At 47.8% G+C, this 20,679-nt stretch overlaps 1 protein-coding gene across 4 annotated transcripts in view; it reads right to left on the bottom strand.

Annotated features, from left to right (window-relative positions):
• Window positions 1-20,679, bottom strand: part of ARMC9 (armadillo repeat containing 9) — a 151,081-nt gene that overhangs the window by 22,563 nt on the left and 107,839 nt on the right. For all 4 annotated transcript variants that reach the window (XM_030325428.1, XM_030325431.1, XM_030325430.1 and 1 more), the window contains one exon: window positions 9,295-9,399. In XM_030325428.1, the coding sequence (XP_030181288.1) occupies window positions 9,295-9,399 (105 nt within the window). The remainder of the gene's footprint in view (window positions 1-9,294; window positions 9,400-20,679) is intronic.

Genomic DNA, 20,679 nt, shown 5'->3' with positions numbered 1-20,679 from the left:
ATGTTTATTTTTGAGAGACAGAGAGAGAGAGAGAGAGAGAGAGAGCAAGTATAAGTGGGGGAGGGGCAGAGAGAGGGAGACACAGAATCGGAAGCAGGCTCCAGGCTCCGAGCTGTCAGCACAGAGCCTGATGTGGGGCTCGAACTCACAAACCGCGAGATCATGACCTGAGCCACCAGGCACCCCGGAAACGGAACATAATTGAGCTTTCCAAGTAAGAACTAGCAGGCAGTACCCTTTGTATCTCCTGTGTGATCTGCAAAAAGAGGCTATTTTAACCACAATCACTTCACTCCGCCGGCTGCTTTTACTCGGACTTCCCTTCGGCTCACGGTCGTGCTGCCCCACCTAGTATGCGGGGTAACTTTACAGGCTGCACGACCCATCAGGGAAGCAGGCCCCTCAGGTCCGATTCTCAAAGGCACCCCAGGAACACTCGTGTTTCTCTTTCCCTCTCCATACTTCTCGACAGAACGCCTGGGTCTTTCCAAAGAAGGCTCAGAAGGTGAAGTCCTTAGCTACTGGAAAAGGGGAGACGGTGAATAGGTGCCTTCCAGCCCCACCCTCCCCTGCCCCTCCACTCCACGGTCCTTCTGGGCTCACCCTCCCAACTCCTTCCTAGAGGAGAGGGAACGTATCACGTACGTTGGAGAGTGTTTCAGCCTTTGGAAAACCGTCGGCCATACCATCTCCCCCCACCCTTTTTTTTAAAGATTTTATTTTCAAGTAATCTCTACACCCAACAGGGGGCCTCAAACTCACAACCCTGAGATCAAGAGGCGCTCGCTCTATGGACTGCGCCAGCCAGGCTCCCCAGCCATACCATCTCTTCAAAGGCACACGGGCCTAAGAAATAACTTGAGGTGGATGGTATCTGTCTTGGTTTCCAGGGGATGAAGAAACGGAGTCTGGCCTGTGGGCCAGAACTGTCTGGGCTGTTACTCAAATGCCCGAGGAAAGGCCCTTGGGCAAGAGGGCTAAGTGTGCAGGACCCAGCGAGTCAGAGCAGCTGCCTTGCAGAAGGGTCTGTTTCCTTCTCACCCGACAACGTGCTGTGCTTGTAGCGTGAGCCACCCGGTAGCCCACAGGTCCCCAGGCCCCTCTCTGGGCCCCTCACTTTCAGTGCGGCCCTTTTAGGCCGGGAAGATCTGAAACGATACCTAGTCCAACAACCTGTGGACGATACCGAGTTCTGCAGAAATGCTCCGGCGGCTGTTGGGAGAGAGAATGGAACGGGTCCCTGGCAGCCACCTTATTCGTCCAGAGGACTCAGCCTTCATCTGTGTGACAGATGGAGATTTCACTTGAAAGAAGGTTCTGCTCCTAAAAAAATGCAGCTTATTGAACCACAATAAAAAAATGCCGCATATGATTTAGCCGAATGTAATTTATCTAATAGCAAAAGATGGTCAACACATGTCAATCGAGGTAAAAAATGTTATTTCCCATTGACTAATTTTCGAGAATCGGCGAACCACGTAAGTTGTGACACGTTAATAAAGCAGTACGAATTTTTGTAAGGAAACGCAAGTTCCCTCTCTCTCTCTATCCACCCATCAATCCACCCACCGCGCAGAAGATGACATGGAGGCTGAAGTAGACACTCTTTGCGGTCCACCCAATATTCATTCTCTCCTGACCAACAGTACTCTGATTCTACTGGCACGCAAATGCTCTACTTAAAAATACTCCCCCCTGGGGCGCCTGGGTGGCTCAGTCGGTCGAGTGCCCGACTCCGGCTCAGGTCACGATCTCGCGGTTTGTGAGTCGGAGCCCCGTGTCAAGCTCTGTGCTGACAGCTCAGAGCCTGGAGCCTGCTTCCGATTCTGTGTCTCCCTCTCTCTCTGACTCTCCCCTCATTCACACTCTTTCTCTCAAAAATAAATGAACATCAAAAAAAAATTTTTTTTTTAAATAAAAACATACCCCCTTTTGCAGACTCCCTTGCAGCTAGGGGTCACGTGACCCAGTTCTGACCAGTAAGAATCCAGTGGAGGTCGCCAGCTGGAACCCTGGGAAGGAGCACCATAGAAGGGGCAGATTTGGCTGGTCTGCCTGTCGGGCCTTCTTCCTGACTTTATCATGGGTTTGTGCCGGGAGCTCCCTCTGCCATCTCGTGACCAAGAGGCCACAAGCGTGTGAATGAGGGGCTCCCTCACTGAGGCAGAACTACCATGGAGTGGATGAAACTGAAGCTTCAAGACCCAGAAGAAGCCCTAGCAATGTGTTCACATGGTCCAATGTTTTTGTAACATTTGCAAAAGTAGGATATTTTAACTGCAAGCACTTAATACTGCTGTTTCTTTCTACTCTGACTTCCCTTCTGCTGTTTCTTCCTCCTCTGACTTCCCTTGTCATACTTCCCTTCACGTTGGTGGCGTGGTGTTGGGATTTAGCTAAGGGGGGACAATTTGGGACTTAGCTAAGGGCGCGCTGAGTCTCGATGACATTTAATTCAGGTTTCGAATAGATTCATATGATTCCCGATCATGGTGCACAGTCAAACCTTCGCTAGCTGTCCTGGGGTAGGAATGGCTTCTGGAAATTCCCTGCGTTGTCAGAGTATTTATGAATAATCAGTGTGCAAGAAAACTTGAAATATCCCCAAATCTTACAGCTTATTTGTGGAAGACATTTGAGGAGGGAGTTCTCAAATTCAGCGACAATCCTAAAAATGTATACAACAGCATTACCAAAAACTAAATGTGAGGCCAAAAGATTTTTCCAGTCTATCAATAATGAGAAACAAAATTTGATCAAATATGTTACAGGAAGGACAAATTTCCTTTTCTCTCCGTGGAAAACATTACAGACTCATTATTATATAGGTAGAGGCAATTAAAAGGCATAGAACAAAAACCAACAAACAAAAACCCCTATAAGGTATGCAAGGCAGCTAATTAATAAAAACATCACTTTTCTGTCAATTCTTAAAATTTGAATTTTACTGTGATTTATTTTTTCATTCCCATTCGGATTAAGTATCCACTTCATAACTAACTCTGTATTCCTTTATTGAAAGAAGCCTTCCCAAGCCCTGTAAACCAGAGGTCCCACAAAACCTGGGTCTTCCCTTCATACTGACAGGCAGAGTGTAGAAAGACATGCAAAGAGCCTGGAGTCCACATCCTTCAGTATTATCAGCGGGATGGATAGATTCTCCGCGTTTGGCAGCTGGGCCAGTCCTAACTAATAAAGGAAAGAGAAGGTGCAGAGAGAAATGGAAGAATAACAGAAGGAACAGTGGTATTAGCTCTGGGTGGGTGGAGTTTTATTATGGTTGTTTAGACTGTTTATTTGGACTTTCCCATAATAAGCATGTATTTCTTTCTTTTTTATTGTTTTATTTTATTTATTTTTTATTTTGGAAAAGGCTTTAGAGGGACTTTTTTTTTTAATATGAAATTTATTGTCAAATTGGTTTCCATATAACACCCAGTGCTCATCCCAACAGGTGCCCTTCTCAATGCCCATCACCCATCCTCCCCTCCCTCCCACCCCCCATCTTTTTTTTTTTTTTAATGTTTTTAATTTATTCTTTTTAACGTGTTATTTATTTTTGAGAGAGTACAAGCAGGGAAGGGGAAGAGAGAGGGACAAAGGATCCGAAGCAGGCTGTGTGCCGACAGCAGCGAGCCCGATGTGGGGCTTGAACTCACGAACCGCGAGATCGTGACCTGAGCTGAAGTCGGAGCCTCAACTGAGCCATCCAGGCGTCCCTATTTCTTTTATAATTAGAAGGAAGCATACACAGGGCACCTGGCTGGCTCAGTAGCAGAAGCATGCGACTCTTAATCTTGGGGTTGTGAGTTCAGGCCCCACATTTGGTACAGGGATTAGTTAAAAACAAACAAACTTAAAAAAAGATACAAGAAACAAACTGAAAAAGAAATGGATTTGGAATATTTGCGGCTTGGGATTTTCTCGCCTGCTTGTTTGGTTGTGTTTTCACACACAAGAATATGGACTTTTGGTTCCAACTCATCTCCCAATGTGTAGAGAGCACTGAGACTTCAACTATCAGGCAGGCAGGGCAGGAATAACTGGAAAGTGATCAGAATAAGCTCCAAAGTGGAGACACATTTGAAAAAAGAAATCTAAAAGCAAAAACCGCAAACCGAGGCCCTTCCGTGTGCTTCCACGGCGGGCAGTGGGACGGCAGGGGCCCGGGGCCCTGCCCTGTCTCCGACAGGCTCGGCCCTGCACCCTGGCCAGCTGCGCCCGCCGCCCAAGTGGCAAAGTTTCCGTGGCCCAGACTCGGGCTTCAGGACCACTGGGGCGGGGTGGGGGGTGGCAGTAATAAAGATGCGGATTCCCAGGCCCGCCTCCATACACACATTCTTTGGAGGCAGGGCTACCCCGTCCTTCAGGCAATCTCTGGAAAACTAAACGAATTTGGGTCTCCGTTTGACAGAGGGAGGAAACGGTGGGAAGGGAGTGATCAGCTTTTACAGCAGGCATCCCTCGCAAAATGAGTTTATGCAGGGAACTTAGACCAGACAGAAAACTGTGAATATGCCATAGCTGGAGTTCTCTGAATTTTCAGACGCAGCAGGCAATTCACTGGAAAATCGACAGCTCTTCCAGAAGGTGGCACAGCTTAGTGGGAAAGGGCAAGGGCAAGCAGCTTCAAATAAACCTGAGAGTGTCCCTTACCCTTTCTCAGCCTCAGCTCTCCTGTCTAGAAAATGCGACACAAGCAGGATTTCCCCCGTAGTTTGTGGACCAAATTAAATGGAGTCAGATGTACGAAGTGGTCTGCACAGGGCTTGGCTCATGACGTGCGCTGAACTGATTTAAGACGTGCCCATTACTGTTGTTAAAGGTAATTAATAATAGGTTTAAACTGTGAAATAAAAACAAAAAGCTGAGATTCTGTGACACGTATCCACACCCCTTTTAACCGAGGTGACAAAGCTATTTAGATCAGGGCATTCTTTCAGGAAGGATTAAATGATTGTTCAGCATAGTATGGATGATACAAAAAAAAAAAAAAAAATTCAGAAATAAGCAAGGAGAAGTTGGCAAATCATCAGTCTTGACCTGCTGACAGTCACGGCCTAAAGAAACAAGGCGTGCTGCTTTCTACCAGAATTACGAGTAAGCAGCACATTTCTCGTGACCATGGCCACGCTCAGGCAAGCTTAGGAAGTGACTTGTTCTCTCGTCCCAGCTTTCTGAGTTCTCAGTGGTTGGCGGCACTGCTTGTGGCCTGGGCTCTGCTGTGCACAGGAGCTGTTTGCTTGCACTCGGGAGGGTCAGGATGGCAGCGGGACCCTTCTGGGAAGGGCGTGGCTCCAAATGCCTAGCAGGGGTGAGCCACTGGGTCCAGGAATCCTGGGAATGGTTTCCTTCCATCCCCCAATACCGATGGGCTGCCCCTGCCATACCTCCACCCTCACCCCCAAGCCAGTAGTTTCTAAATCATTGGTGTGTCCCATACCCGGTTCCTGGGATTATGGTAAGGAGGCCTGAGGAGGGTCCTAGGCTCTATCGTTAAGCCACATTGAGGGTCTGGGGCTTTGAGAGAGCCTGGGCTAGTTCTGTCCTGCAGGACAGTATCTGCTGCCCCACTTGCCGCTCCTTGCTGTTACCTGCATCCCTACCAAGAGCACAGTTTCGTCTGCTCTGTGTCTTTCATAAACTTCTCAAAGGTGACAGCTAGGTCTTAAACTTTTTGGCATTCTGCTATGTGTGAGGCAAATGGCATGAATTCGGTGAAAACTTTTTGAATATAATATTCTGATACGATGTTTCAAAAAGTCAGTACCTTTCAAGTGATCTTGAAAAATCTACAGTCTACCTCGTACATCAGAAGAGGAGGCGTGAATGCTTTCGGGCACACAGTCCCTGGTGAAATGTCTTCTGTTTTTAGCAGGTTCCCTCGTTGGGCACGAGCAGTTGCGGAGATACGAACTCAAAGCCTTGTGGGTACCGGAGCCAAAGGCACGGCTCTTTGAAATCAATGAGCCCCACATAGAGGCTGGCGGGCTGTCGATTTCAAATCAAGATCGGGGGACTGAGGGCAGCTTAGCAAGACTGATGGGCAGAGACGGCAAAACTGGGAGTGTCCAGTAACCAGTGGCTGCCCCACATTGTTTTCTAACTTTAAAACTGCTTCCATGACGAGATCCTACGGTGACCTGGTGTGGAGGGTTGCAAGGTGGCCCCAAGTAGATACGCTCATGTTCTAACCCCACGAACCTGTGAATGTGGTGAATGTGACATCTGGCAAAAAGCAGTCTCTGCAGATGTAATTAAGTTAGTGATCTCGAGATGAAGCCATCATCCTAGATTATCCTAGATTCACGACAAGTGTCCCTATGAGACACAAAAGAGAGAAGGGGAGAAGGCCCTGTGGAGATAGAGGCGGAGTCTGGAGGGGTGCAGCCACCAGCCAGGGAACCCCTGGAGCCACCGGAAGCTGGAGGAGCATGGGGGCCTCTCCCCCAGGGCCTTCAGAGGGGGCGTGGCTGTGTGGGCCTCTTGATTTTGGACTTCTGGCCTCCAGAACTGTGAGAGGATAAACTTCCAGTGTTTTATACTAATTTGTCCTTCCGGCACCAGGAAGCTAAGACACTGGGTCTTCACGTTTATATAATGAATTCTTTCTGTACTTTGTACTCGTGTTACTCATATCTCCACCAAAAAGTAACTGACAAACGTGCAGGGAACTTTTCTGCTGGATTCAAAGATGTCCTCCTGGTAAAAGGATAGTGAAGATACGTGAAGGAGATTTAGAACTGCACGCTAGGGTAAAATGACGCCATTTCCAGATGCCATTACCCTGGGTTACCGGGTTACTGGTTGGTCTGAGAGCTCTGCCCTTTGTGCCCCACCAAGCGGCACGGTTAAGCTGGGAGTCCCAGACGTTCTGTGCCTTGGTTTTTGTTGCTGTTTAAAAACCTTCACCATCCTCAACCTAAGATCGCATAAGCATTTACTTCACCTGGGAGAGGGGCTGTAAATCGCTCTGCATTCACGCTTGGTTTCGGTTCGCCAAGTTCTGTGAATGTCCTTGCTGACCATCACATGCCTGCGTGGTTGTGTCTGTGGGAAAGTCCCAACACTGCAGGGCTGGGTTCCCGGCCGTGGCTTCCACCTCTGAAGATGCCCCACCCACTTGCCTGTTCCATTCTCATCTCCTGCCTATGTAGCAAAAGAGTCTTGCATTCGTTCATTCAATATTTTATTTATTTTTGAGAGAGAGAGAGAGAGAGAGAGAGAGAGAGAGAGAGAGAGAGAGAGACAGGGCGAGCGCGTGAGCAGGGGAGGGGCAGAAAGAGGAGACACAGAATCCAAAGCACGTTCCAAGCTCCGAGCTGTCAGCACAGAGCCCGATGTGGGGCTCGAATCCAGGAACCATGAGATCATGACCTGAGCCAAAGTCAGACCCTTAACCGACTGAGCCACCCAGGTGCCCCAGGAGAGCCTTGCTTTCAAAAACGCACATCTTATCAAATGGAGCCCAGTCCCTCCCTGCCAAAGTCAGTGCTCTTCCAAAGGGAAACAAAGCCTAGTTAGGGCTTCAGACTTCCATCAACAACTTGGAACCCAACTGCCTCATTTCCAACGTTTCTGGAGCACCTCCCCACTTGACTGAAAGTAAACAGAGCCTCCACAGTCAGTTAGATTCCTTTGATCCTTGAGACATTCAAAGGGCTGTGATGGGCTATAGGCCTTGACCATGACCAGAGGCAAGGTGGTGGGTAGTGGTGGTACGGGGGGTAAGGGTAGAGCCCCGGCCGAGCCTCCTCGGGTCATCTCCCTTCACTCCTGCCCCCTATAGTCCATTTTCCATCATGCAACCAGAATGAAAATACAAGTTCATACATTAAAACAAGTCAAACTGAGTCACTCCCCTGCTCCAGTACTCTCCCAGCTCAGGCTGGGAGAAAATCCAAAACCCTTGCCTACAAAGCTCCCACAGATGGGCTTCTGGCTGTCCTCTAACGTCAAGTTCCACCAGCAGATTCTGTACCCCAGCCTGGGGCCCCGGAAATTCCTCGACAGGTGAGGAAAACTGGGGCAGGTGTCCAGGGAGAACAGTACCCAGGGTGAGATGAGGAGGGCCAGGATGGGGGCAGTGATGGGAAGGCACTTTCTGCTTCTGTCTACTCCTACAAGGCTCATGCCACCTGCACCCACATTCTTTTCCTTCTCAAGTCACTGTCCCTGACTTGTTTGTTGAGCAAGTTGTTCCAAGATTGTTGAAAGACTGGCTCCTGGCCTTCTGCTCCAGCAATTACTTGACTAATGCGAGATGTCAGAGTCCACGGGACTGACCCAGTCAAACAGCAGCTTCAAAATTCCAGGAGCTCCTTTTAATGCCAATGCCTTCACTCCTGTGTGCTCTGCTGTCTGTCCCAGGAGAGCGGACAGGCCCCCATCTCTTGTTCCTCCCTTCAGAAACCTCACACTCCAACATTCCACCTGTTCCTTGATGTGCTTTCTGATCAAGGTTTCGTGAGACACCTGCGGGCGGGCCCCCGACACTGCCATCCCCTCCTGGCCAATCGGCAGCTCCCTCCTCACGCCCTCCCCTGTTTAGCTGGCGGGTGGTAACCAGGGGGCTCCTGGAGCTGGATGGGCATCAGAGTCAGCGGGGAGCTCTCTGAGCTCAGATGACGGCCCCATCTCAGATGTGTGACTCCACAGGCCTCTTGGATGCCTGGACCGGCCACCCAATCCATCCTGAAATACTCCTCCGTTCCGATTCCCATGGCGCTACATTATCCTGGTTCTCCTCAAGCCTCTCTGGCCACTTTCTGTCCTTCTCAGAGGCCCCGCTTCTTGCTCCCACTCCTGACATGCTGGTCTGCCCCTCTGTCCTCAGCCCCTCACTCTCTCTCTCTCTCTCTCTCTCTCTTTCCACCCTTTGCTTCGTTAGGCATCTCTTCGCCTGCTCTGATGGTTTCAGCCATCACCGGTGTGCCGATGACTTGCAAACCCGCCAGTCTTCCCTTCTACTAGATAAGGCACACGAAAATTAAGAAGCTGGACAGGTGGGTGATTACTACTGAGGCGGGCACACCTTTGGATGTTAGGAAGGCCCCTGACATGTGCCCTCGTGTTATATCCTGATCTCTTTTCTGTTCACCGACAGCTCTGTGACAGGTAGCTAGGGCCACAGTGCTCTTCAGGACCGCTGGAAGCAGACTGGCCAACACTCTCATAAACATAGTATCGTAGTATCGACCAAACCACACAGTCATGTGTCATTGCCAAGGCTAAATGCATCAATGGCCCATCTCTCCTTTCTACTTCTCCCCCACCCCCTCATGTGGTACTTACTCCCAAGTACTCCGTGGTCAGAAGCTTCTCGCCTGAGAGCTCTCCAAGCTGGGGCTGGATCAGCTCGTCTTTGTCCAGATCAGCTTCCATAGTGTCATGGTCCTCCTGTTTCAAAGGACACACGGGGGTCAGTGCTCTGGATCCCCCTGCTGCACATTCCCAGACAGCTGGGTCCCCAAGTGGGCACCTGCCAACGGAACGAGAAGGCGTCTGCCCAACCACAGCACCTGGTGGGTTTGCATTGCAAACGGCTTCAGGGGCAGTCTGTCCTCTGCTCATAACCTGAACCACGAAGCCAAAAGGGAAAATACCAGCCCACCTCTTTCGGAAGCTGGGCACCTATGGACACCTCCACGGCCACAGGTGTGAAGAGGTTCAATGAGACACTTAACAGTCTCCCTCAGTCACAGCTCTCAGAATTTCTCTGGGAGGTCAAGGGACCAGGGAACTCAGCACCTTTCACTCCTTGTGTCTTTGGGGACCCAGCCAGGGCCTTCGGGAGTCCAGGCTTCTACCCTCACTGGGCTGTCATCAGGCACCCCCACATCCTCAGCTGGGGTGACACGAGTAGGGAGGGGGAATTTCGTCCCTCCTGGGCAGTAATGAGGTTCCCCCATCCCCAGGAGAGAGTGGAGACCACGTGGAGAGCCCAGCCTTCCAGCCGACAGTGACGGGATACCCCCTCTCCATGCTCTGATGCCGTCGGAGGAGGCCTGGTGGAGATTCATGCTTTTACCACTGCCCACATGTTTCTGTGGTGCCAGGGGAGGCTCTGTGGGCAGCACTAATGAGGCACTCCTTCCTGTTCTAGTTAGAGAGATACTAGTCGAGGCTGCGTAGGGATCCGGAACTCCCACCCCTGTCTTGCAGTAACAAGGAGTCTCCTCCCATCCCCTACCACCCCTGGGTGTCAACAGAGGCTGAGTGTAAATCCTGGTCTTCTATTCACACCTGGCGGCAATGAGGAGGAGACTCACCGCCACCCCCCCCCAACCCCGCCGCCAGAGCAGTATCAGAAGCAGCCAGCTAAAACAGAAGGTTTCAATTAGATCAAAAGTCTTATAATCCTCAAAATATCTGGGCTTAAATAAAAAATCACTCATCATACCGGGAACCAGGAAGCTCTCTCAAACTGAACAAAAAGAGACGATCAATAGATGCCAACATCAAGGTAACGGAGATGCTACTAGAATGATCTGACATAGATTTTAAAGCAGTTATCACAAAAATGCTTCAGTGAGCAATTACATTCTTGAGACAAATGAAAAATTAGGAAGTCTCAAGAACATAGAAAAAGAATAAAATAAACCCAAAGCAAGCACAAGGAAGAAAATAATATAAAGAACAGATATCAATGAAAAGGAAGAGAGAATAACAAGGGAGAAAATGAGTCAAAGAAAAAAGCTGGTTCTTGGAAAAGATTAATAAAATTATCCTGACCAATGTCAGGAACGAAACAGAAGATATTACTACAGATCCGGGAGATATCAAAAGGATGAGGGATCACTATGAGTAATTCTGCACACATGGGGTTGACAACACAGATAAAAGCACAAACTATCACAAGCCTCTCAATATGAAATTTTGATATAATTTTAAGATAACTTGAAAAGTCCTATTACTACTAAGGAAATTCCTTCATAGTTTAAAAATTCCCCTGAAAGAAATCTCTAGGCCTACATGGTCTCACTGGAGAATTCTATCAAACTGTTAAAAAAATACCACCAATTCTATATGTTTTCAAGAAAACAAAACAGGAAGGAATACTTCTGATTTCATTTCATGAAGGTTTTGTGTTACCAAAGCCAGAGAAAGCCAGTACCATAAAAAGAAAAATATAAACCAAAGTCCTTCATGAATAAAAATGCAAAAATCCTTAACAACCAAGCTAAGAGAAAGGTAAAAAAAGTCCTCAGCAAAATCTTAACAAATAGAATGGAGCAACAGATCAATTATGTTAAAAGAATTATACGCCATGACCAAGTGCAGTTTGTTCCAGCAGTGCGAGTCCGGTTCAATATTTAAAATTTAAACATTGTAATCCATAATATTGAGGGGTTTGTGAAGAAAAAAAATCATATGATCATAGTAATGGATGGAAAAAAGGCATGAAAAAACTCAACATGACAAAAATTCTCAGAAAAATAGGAAAAGAGGAGTACTCGATAAATAACGTATAGCTGACATTACACTTAATGATCAAAGACTGGAGGCTTTCCCCCTTAAGACTGGGGACAAGGCAAGGATTCCTGCTTCTATTCATGCTTATTCATTCTTAGTGCTAGAAGTTCTAGCCAGAGCAATAAGGCAAGAAAAAAAAAAAGGAAATAAAAAGCATATAGATCAGAGAGGAAGAAACAGAACTGCCTCTATTTGCCCCTCCCCTGCTCACTCACTCTCTCTCAAAATAAATAAATGAACATTTAAAAAAAAAAAAAAAACTGTCTCTATTTGGAGATGCCATGATTGTCCATGTAGAAAATCCCAAGGAATCAACCCCTCAAAAATCCTAGAACTAATAAGTGAGTTCAGCAAGGTCACAGGATACAAGATAAATATATGAAAATCAATTTCTATATACTAGTGATGAACTTAAAACACTGAAATTAAAGATACAGTATCATTTATAATTCACAAAAAATAAAAATTCTTAGGTGTAAATCCAGCAAAACATGTATAGGACTTGTAGGCTGAGAATTATAAAGTGCTAATGAAAGAAACTGAAGATCTAAATAAATGGAAAGACCTACCTTGTTCACGAACTGAAAGACTCAACATAGTTGTTAGTTCTGCCCAAATTGGTACATAAATTTAATGTAATTTCTATCAAAATCCCAGAAGGATTTTTCTGCAGATTTTTACAAAATTATTCTAAAATTTATATGGAAAGGGCAAAGGGACTAGAACAGCTAAGAAAATTTTGAAAAATAAGAATAAGGTGGGAAGAATCAGTATACCCCGTGTCAAGACTTCTATAGGTACAGGTTTCAAGACTATGCAGTAGAGGGACAGACATAGAGATCAACAGAGCAGAATAGAGAACCTCAAAACAGATGTACACAAACACGTCCAACTGATTTTTTGAAAATATTTATTTATTTTTGAGAGAGAGAGTGCGAACAGGAGAGGGGCAGGGAGAGAGGGAGACAGAGAATCCCAAGCAGGCTCTGCAGAGCCGGACGCAGGGCTCAAACTCACGAACCATGAGATCACAGCCTGAGCCAAAATCAAGAGTCAGGCGCTTAACTGACTGAGCCCCCCGGGCACCCCTGCCCAACCGATTTTTGACAAAGGCGTAAAAGCAGTTCAACGGGGGAAGGACTGCCTTTCCAATAAATAGCGCTGCAACAACTAGACACGCATAGGAAAAAAATGGACCTCAACCGAACTCTCGTGACTTATCTAAAAATTATTTTAAAATGGATCATGGACTTAAATGTAGTACTATCCAATTGTTAGAAAAAAATAGAAGGAAGTCTTAAAGATCCATGAGGCAAAGAGTTCTGGTACCTGACACCAAAAGCACATTCCATAAAAGGAAACATTTGATCAACTGGGTTTAATTGAAAATTAAAAAATCTTTTGCTGCAAGACCCTGCGAAGAGAATAAAAAGCTACAGACTGGGAGAAGAGATTTGGAAACCACATATCTGATAAAGGACTAGTATCTGATTATAGAACATACCAGAAACTCCCAACACTCAACAGGAAAAACCCAAACAATCCAATTAGAAAATGGGCAAAAGACATGAAGAGACCAAAGAGGATCTATGGGTGGCAGATAAGCACCTACAAATATTCAACATCATTAGGCATCAGGAAAACGTAAATTAAAACCTCAACGAGATGGCACTCTTCATCTGTCAGAATGGCTAACATGAGAAATGCTGGTGAGGGGGCGCCTGGGCGGTTCAGTCGGTTAAGCTTCTGACTCTTAATTTCGGCTCAGGTCATGATCTCATGGTTTATGGGTTGGATCTCCGCTTCTGGCTCTGCACTAAGAGCGTGGAGCCTGCTTGGGATTCTCTCTCCCTCTCTCCGCCCCTCCCCTACTCTCTTTCTCTCTCGAAATAAATAAACGTATTAAAAAAAAAAAAAAAGAAATGCTGGAGAGGATGCAGAGAAACTGGATCCCTCATACACTGCTGGTGGGAACACAAACTTGTCCAGCCACTCTGGGAAGATCTGGCAGTCTCTTTAAAAGCTAAACACACAACTACATACGACCAAGCAATTACACTCTCGGGCATTTATCCCAGAGAAAGGGAAACCCATGGTCATACAATGCTCTACATGAATGCGCGTAACAGCTTTCTTGTAATAACTCAAAACAGAGAATGACAGGTGTCCCCCTAGGAGGACGATGAGACAAACCGCAGCACACCCACACCAGGAATTACTGACACACACAAACCTGGATGACTCTCCAGTGAGCTACGTCGTGTGAAACCAACCAGTCCTCGTGGTTATAAACTATATGATTCCGTCTACGTGACATTCTTGAAATGACAAAACTGTGGGACTGGAGAACAGATTACTGGTTGCCAGGGGTCATGGAGGACAGGTGGTGGGAGGGAAGTAGGGGTGGCTGTAAAAGGGACCTTGGTGGTCATGGAGATCCTCTGGGTCTTGAGTGTCTCAGTGGTAAAATCCTGGCTGTGGTGATATACTATGGTTTTGCCAGATGTTACCACTGGATGGAACTGGGTAGTGGGGGGACCAGCAATGAGATCAACCCAAAACAGACCAGACCTTCACCTGGCAGGGACTAAGGAAGGAATGTGTCTATGAAGGGGGCTGGGTGGCGATGGAAGTGAGAAAAGGGAGGATGGGACCCTGAGGAAGCTGGCAGTCGAGTGCTGGTCCAGCCTTGGGGCGTAGGGATGCCCCAGGCCTGGTGACAACGGTCCCTGAGATCATCTCTAATCAATCCTTCCCCCGATTCCTTGCCCACTCAACAACCTGTAATTTGGCTCCTCTGAACTTGCCAACAAGAAGAAAGAGCTCCATTCTGCAAACATGTGTGGCCGGTCCTTATTTTCAAACCAATATCTGGTCATTCTGGGTGCCCTGGTCTCTTGTGAATTTGATTTATCTGAGTCAGGTTTCAAGGGATCTGAGGGCTCACCTTCCCGTGAGGGCAGCCTCCAGGCAGGGCTGTTGCTGGGGGGACAGGCCATCTCTCTCAGTTCTCTTTAGCACACAGATGGACAGGGCCATCTGCCATCACTAGATAACGTCACCTAGGGCAGGCTGTCTTAAGAAAAGGGGGTTTGACTTATTCTAGGTGGTCCCCAAAGGCACAGAGCCTTCTCTAACAATCAGCATTGTCTTACTCGTGGCCTGGGCAGCTGAGCAGACACTCCCCCGCCAGCTTACATACGACAGCATCTCTGTGATGCCCTCGTACCGCAGCACCATTGAAGAACCCACCTTGCATTCATTTCCATGGCACTTTACATCTGAAGCTCTCACAGTGACTCTGTCTGGATTACTTTTACTACACCTATTTTGTCTAGTGTGGACCCTGAGACTGAGAGAAGTGACCAGTCCGCAGTGACAGGCTGGCCTGGAGGCCAGGAGTCTCAACTTTAAGCTGGGGGCAGCCCCTTTCTGCCCAGATCTTTGGGACTCCGCCCCCTGGGGCCCTGCAGAGAAGCCTGTTTCTGAGGAAGCTGAGGCTGGATTGCCCGGGGTCTTCTGAGGCCCGAGGGTCCCCACGCCTGGCTGAAAGGGAGCTCAACGGGGCAGAGAGCGAAGGGCAGGGCGCAGCGGCATTCCGGAGCCCTCGGTCCCATCCTTCTCCTTCCTGTCCCGTCTAATCCCAAACAGAAAGTGCACTCCTGTCCTCCCTAGAACCACCACCTTCAAGAGCAACCTCACCCCCAGTCCCGACTCCTCTCCATGGGGCAACTGCCTTCTCCTCCCGCTGCCTCACCTGAGTCGGCACCTCGGCCCAGCGTTAGTACACCCACTATCCTGAAATTTCACTCGGCGTCCTTAAAGGAAATGCTATCTGTGAGGCCCTGCCTGAGGTCAGCTCTGGGACAGCGAGGTGAGAGTTACAGTGCCGCCGTGGCTTAGAGTTTGGTTTACTAAAATGCCAACATCTTAGCGATCGAACAGTGCGTACATTACAGGATTATTTCAGGAAAATGGCCCTGTGGTCAGGGTCGAGTGGCAGGGAGCTCCGGGCAGTGGAGTAGTATTTCATCCCGTTTCCAGGGACTGAAGCCTTGCAGGCACTGGCTGGAAGAGGTCATATGAATCACAGTTTCACGGAGGTACGGGTGATACACCGCTCCCCTGCCAGGGCGGAATATGAAACGTTAGGAAACAACACAAACGTCCACATTCCATTTCGATGAAAAATCAGTGGTCGATGGCTAACCTCAGCCCGTGCAAGCAAGGGTGTTTCTTTCCCCTGGACAAGTACCTATGTAAGACACTCCCTTGCAAATCAACCTGCGCGCACATGCGCACACACACACAGACACACACACACACACACACACACACACACACACACACAAGCACACACACTCTCAGCACAAGTTAAACTTGCTAGTAAGAGAGTCACCGAAGGGTGCCTGGGTGGCTCAGTCGGTGCAGCGTCCGACTTTGGCCCAGGTCATGACCTCACTGTTCATGAGTTCGAGCCCTGCATCAGGCTCTGTGCTGACAGCATGGAGCCTGGAGTCTGGAGCCTGTTTCAGATTCTGTGTCTCCCCCTCTCTCTGACCCTCCTCAGCTCATGCTCGCACGCTGTCTCTGTCAAAAATAAATTTAAAAAACTTAAAAAAAATACATTGAAATATGTATTCAATTTTCTTTTTTTAGTTAGAACAAGTTGAAGCTGGGTTATTATTATTTTTTTTCATCACAACTACTTTATAGTTAAATTCATTGACAACTGATAGGCCCTCCCCAATCTCTAGAAACACAGGGCAATTTCTGCATTTGGTCTCTAATATATAAAACCGTTCAGTGGAAGTTAACTCGAACCACAGTGTGATACGTGAGTGCGGGGTCAGAGAGAGAACCTGGGCTCCAGAGTCGGCCTGGAGAATTTGCTTCCTCTGGTGCATGTGGTAGGGAAGCACCAAGAATATTAGGTTAGTGTAAAATGCACAAAGGCAGGAAAACGGACATGGCAATCATGACTAAATTGATAGTTCTTGGTTAAGAAAGCGTACTGAGGCTGTGAATTCGTAAAGACATGATTCTTGTCGGCGTGTCTCAGTTTCTCCATTCGTCAGATGAGATCATCTGGCTGCCTCCCTGAAAATCACGACTTACAGACTGAGGACATTTCTTAAGTTCTCCGGTTTTGAAAAGCCATGTACTGTACAGATAGAGACAAGTAACAGCCCTGGTTTTCCTAAGAAACACTACCATCAGTGAAAAGGAAGCAGAGGCACGTTAGGACTTCTGAAATGTAAAGAGCGCACGTAAAATGAGCTGTACCAGTCGGGTTGGAAAACGCAAGTTAACAAAGAGAAGCAAGAGCTTAATTCAGTGCTATTCAATCCGTTTGTGGCAGCACTTGGGAAACTATGTGCAGAGGGAGATTTGGGGAGGCAGAGGGAAGCACTAGATGCGGTGGGAAATGTAAGCAGAGAGCCTACCAGAAACGATGCTTGCTGATAGCGGGGCCCTTGCTCTACTTTCTCAGTGGGTGCCAAGCAGGTTGAAACCACTGAGGATGTCTAAGCACTTTCTGCAACGGACAAACCCGGGAGACGTTCCGTGATAATTAGAGTGTATGTGGTCTACCGGGGAGGGAAGCAACTCCTTTCCATTAGCTTCCCCCAGTTTAGATGGGAAGAATTTTATTCTCCGCGATCCGGCGCGAGGGGCTGAGCGTGGCGGCGCCCCGGGGCCGGAAGGCACCCCGTGAAAACAGCGCCAGCCACGCGGCTAACTTTTCCCAGCTGCTTGTGAATTCCAAATTAAGCATATTTTGAAACCTACTTTGCGAAGCAAGGAGCTGATGGATAAGGAAATGCTTCAAGAATAGATGCCTCATGAGGATGGGTTTTAAATACCATTGTTGGGAGGAATTTTACTAAAATTACTGGTCTTTATGTACTTGAGCGGAATGCATCAGATTACTAAAGGTGCAGATCAGGGATAACTGATTACTTCCAGAAATGAAGAATGCCTCATAAAAAAGGCACTTGAGCTGAGATGGATTTAGATGTTCTAATACGAAGCTTCCCCGTAGCAGCTTGGTGATCTTATGACACTACCAGATTCTTAACTGGAGGCTTTAGATACATAATACTCCAGACAAACCAGATTCTGAGCAACTGGCCTGAAAACAAAACTAAGGTGGACCACTAAATGCATTTGAAAACTCAGATTCTTCCAGATATAATGCGGAGAGCGGAATGTATTCAAGTGGTTTTACGTATGACAAGTGAAAGTATCAAGTGTGTTTTCCACTTGAAATAATTACAAGACTTCTACCAGCAGTTTAAATTTGAGACACCTTCTCAGAACACTGAATTGCAAATCTCATTCTTTGTGAAAATAAGGGAAAATCACTCCACGTGGGAGAGAAAGGGTGGATCGAGGTGAGCTGGCGGGCAGTATAATGAGCATATTTTCCCCAACGCCATGGATCCTTCCCATTTCTGCAGCTCTGAGTGTGTGCCCGGGATTGTGGATGCAGGTGGGCCCTGGATCCTGGAGGACTCATCGTGATGTTGAGAAGTTGTTCTAGAAGCAACTTCCTCATTCACAGAATGAACGCATCCCGGGGTGCAGACAGCTGGTCTAACCACCAGCTCAGTTCACAAGTGACCACATGATAGAAACCAGAGAAAACCCAACACCCTTTACTTCCCTGATTCATGTATATACATATACATATACATATACATATACATATACATATATATATATATGTATATATATATATTTTGAAGTTTATTTATTTTGAGAGGGGGGAGGGGAACAGACAGAAAGAATCCCAAGCAGGCTCTGCATTGTTAGCACAGAGCCCAATGTGGAGCTTGATCTCCCAAGCGAGATCATGACCTGAGCCGAAACCAAGAATCGGATGCTCAACCCACTGAGTCACCAGGTGCCCCTCCCTGATTCTTTTAATCCATTGCTTTAGCTGCTCAAGTTGCTTGCTTAAACTTTCTCTGAAGTCTAAGTGAAAATAGCAAGATACACGGAGAAGGGGGCATAGCTGCTCTGTGAAAAGGGAGCTTATTACAGTACGTAGCACACAGCATCGGAAGAGACTGGGAGGCTTCGCGGGCCTGGAAGTCAAAGACAGGAACCGACAGCACAGCAGGGTCCAGAGACCATGCCTTATACAGACAAGTGGACTCGGGCAACCCGAATCGTAGTTCCTTCTGAACAGGGGTTCCATGAGTATGCACAGGAGGTGGGGGGCTCAGGGGAGCAACAGACCCTGGGACCAAGCCTGGGTGCGCCCCCGAATGGGAGTGAGCAGGGGTAGGGCTCAGCAACGAGAAACCCCCGCCCCAGAAGTGAAAACCACGCCCCTGACATAATGAAGATATTTTCTCATGTGTCAGCAAGAATGTCATAAGGAAAAACTATTATTCAAGAAACCACACTTGTTCTGAACATTTAGATGAACCTCAAAGTCCTCGTAGAATCTAGACGAAGGAGATTTGAAAAGTAAGACTCCGTCAGTGTTTCTCAAGTGCCCAGGGTGGGGTGGGGACAGAGGGCAAGGTAGGAATCTGAACTCATTCCGTTTTTCAGGAAAAACCTCCCAGGCCTGCTGTTACTGGAAGGTCTGCACTGGCAACGGGCTCCTTCCCCTGTCTACCCACCGAGGGGGCCCAACTTCTCTCCTCCTTGCTCTCCACCCCCAGCTCCACCCGGGGCCACCCGTTCAGTGGCCTCAGTTCTAGCTCTGGCCGGGCTACACGTGAGGAGCCCCTGCCCTGGAAGATTCTGGACCGCTCCAATCCAGCCTGCCTCTGGATTACGATGTTAATGTTAAAACCAGCTAACACGCATCGAGTCTGTGCTAGCGTCTTGCTGGGATTGTGTCATTGGATCCTTGCAACCACCTGATGAAGTGGGTATTTATATTCCTACTTTATAGATAAGGACAATGAGCTGTGAGATAAGCTGAGAGAGAGATCATAACCCGACTGAGCCGCCCAGGTGCCCCAAGCCTAGAGAGGTTAACCAACTTGCCCAAGGCCACACAGCTGGTAAGTGGTGGGGCAGGACTCAAACCCAGGCAGTCTGATTCTTGAACCACTTCCTTCTTATTCAGATTTAGCCAGTCGCTGTCCCATAGTCAGTAAGCATCTGTCATTTCCTAGGGTGTCTGGGGGAGTACGGAGAGGCTTCTGTGCCTGGCCCCGCCAGTTCCCTCTCACCTTGGACTTGCAATGAGGATACGGGTAGCACAATGACACGAGACAAGAATCTGACCCAAGACCCCAGTGAGCCGCAACAATAAAGTGACCTGCCAAAGAGCTATCTATCAGGGAGCAAGATGGTGCCCTAGCCTTGGCTTTAACAACCCCCCCACCTTCCGCCCCCCGGCTTTTCTGGATTAGATTTACTCTGCATAGCTCCAGAAGGAGGAACACGAGGATTCTGTCTGGACAGAAAAGAAGAAAAGGACACTATCAGTTTCGTGTGTGTCCATTATATGCCACAGATTAACTCATTAATCTCACAACAGTTCCGTAATGACGATTTATCCTTATTTTTATAGATGAAGAAATAAACCTAGTAGTGAAAGAAAAGATAAAGGTAGACTGGGGTCTCATTGAGTAGGGCTTTGAATGCCACTGTTAGCATTTTATTAGGTAATGGGGAACATAGAAATGGTTTTTTTTTTTTTAAGATTTTATTAATTTTTTTAAGTTTATTTATTGAGAGAGAGAGGGAGAGAGATAGAGAGAGAGAGAGAGACAGCACAGTGTGCATGTGTAGGAGAGGCACAGAGAGGGGGGAGACAGAGAATCTCAAGCAGGTTCCACGCTGACAGCAGGGCTTGAACCCACGAACCATGAGATCATGACCTGAGCCAATATTAAGAGTCAGACACTTAACCAACTGGGCCACCCAGGTGCCCCAAGATTTTATTTTTTTAATATCATCTTTAAACTCAACATGGGGCTCGAACTTACAACCCAGAGGTCAAGAGTCACATGCTCCACTGAGCAAGCCGGCCAGGCGCCCCCAGAAGTATTTTTTAAAAGGGAGCATGTAAACGTGTAAATGGGTTCAGCCATTCTGGAGAGCAGTGTGGTGGGGTCTGGTGAAGGTGAGACTCTTACACCCTGTGACGCAGCAAGCCGAGGCCCAGGCGCGTGCTTCAGAGAAGCATTGGCACGTGTGAAGAAGCTCCTCGCTGCACTGTGGAAAACA

The sequence above is a fragment of the Lynx canadensis genome, chromosome C1, assembly GCF_007474595.2.
Source record: "Lynx canadensis isolate LIC74 chromosome C1, mLynCan4.pri.v2, whole genome shotgun sequence".
Taxonomy (NCBI): Eukaryota; Metazoa; Chordata; class Mammalia; order Carnivora; family Felidae; genus Lynx; species Lynx canadensis.
This window is presented reverse-complemented; position numbering and strand designations above follow the sequence as displayed.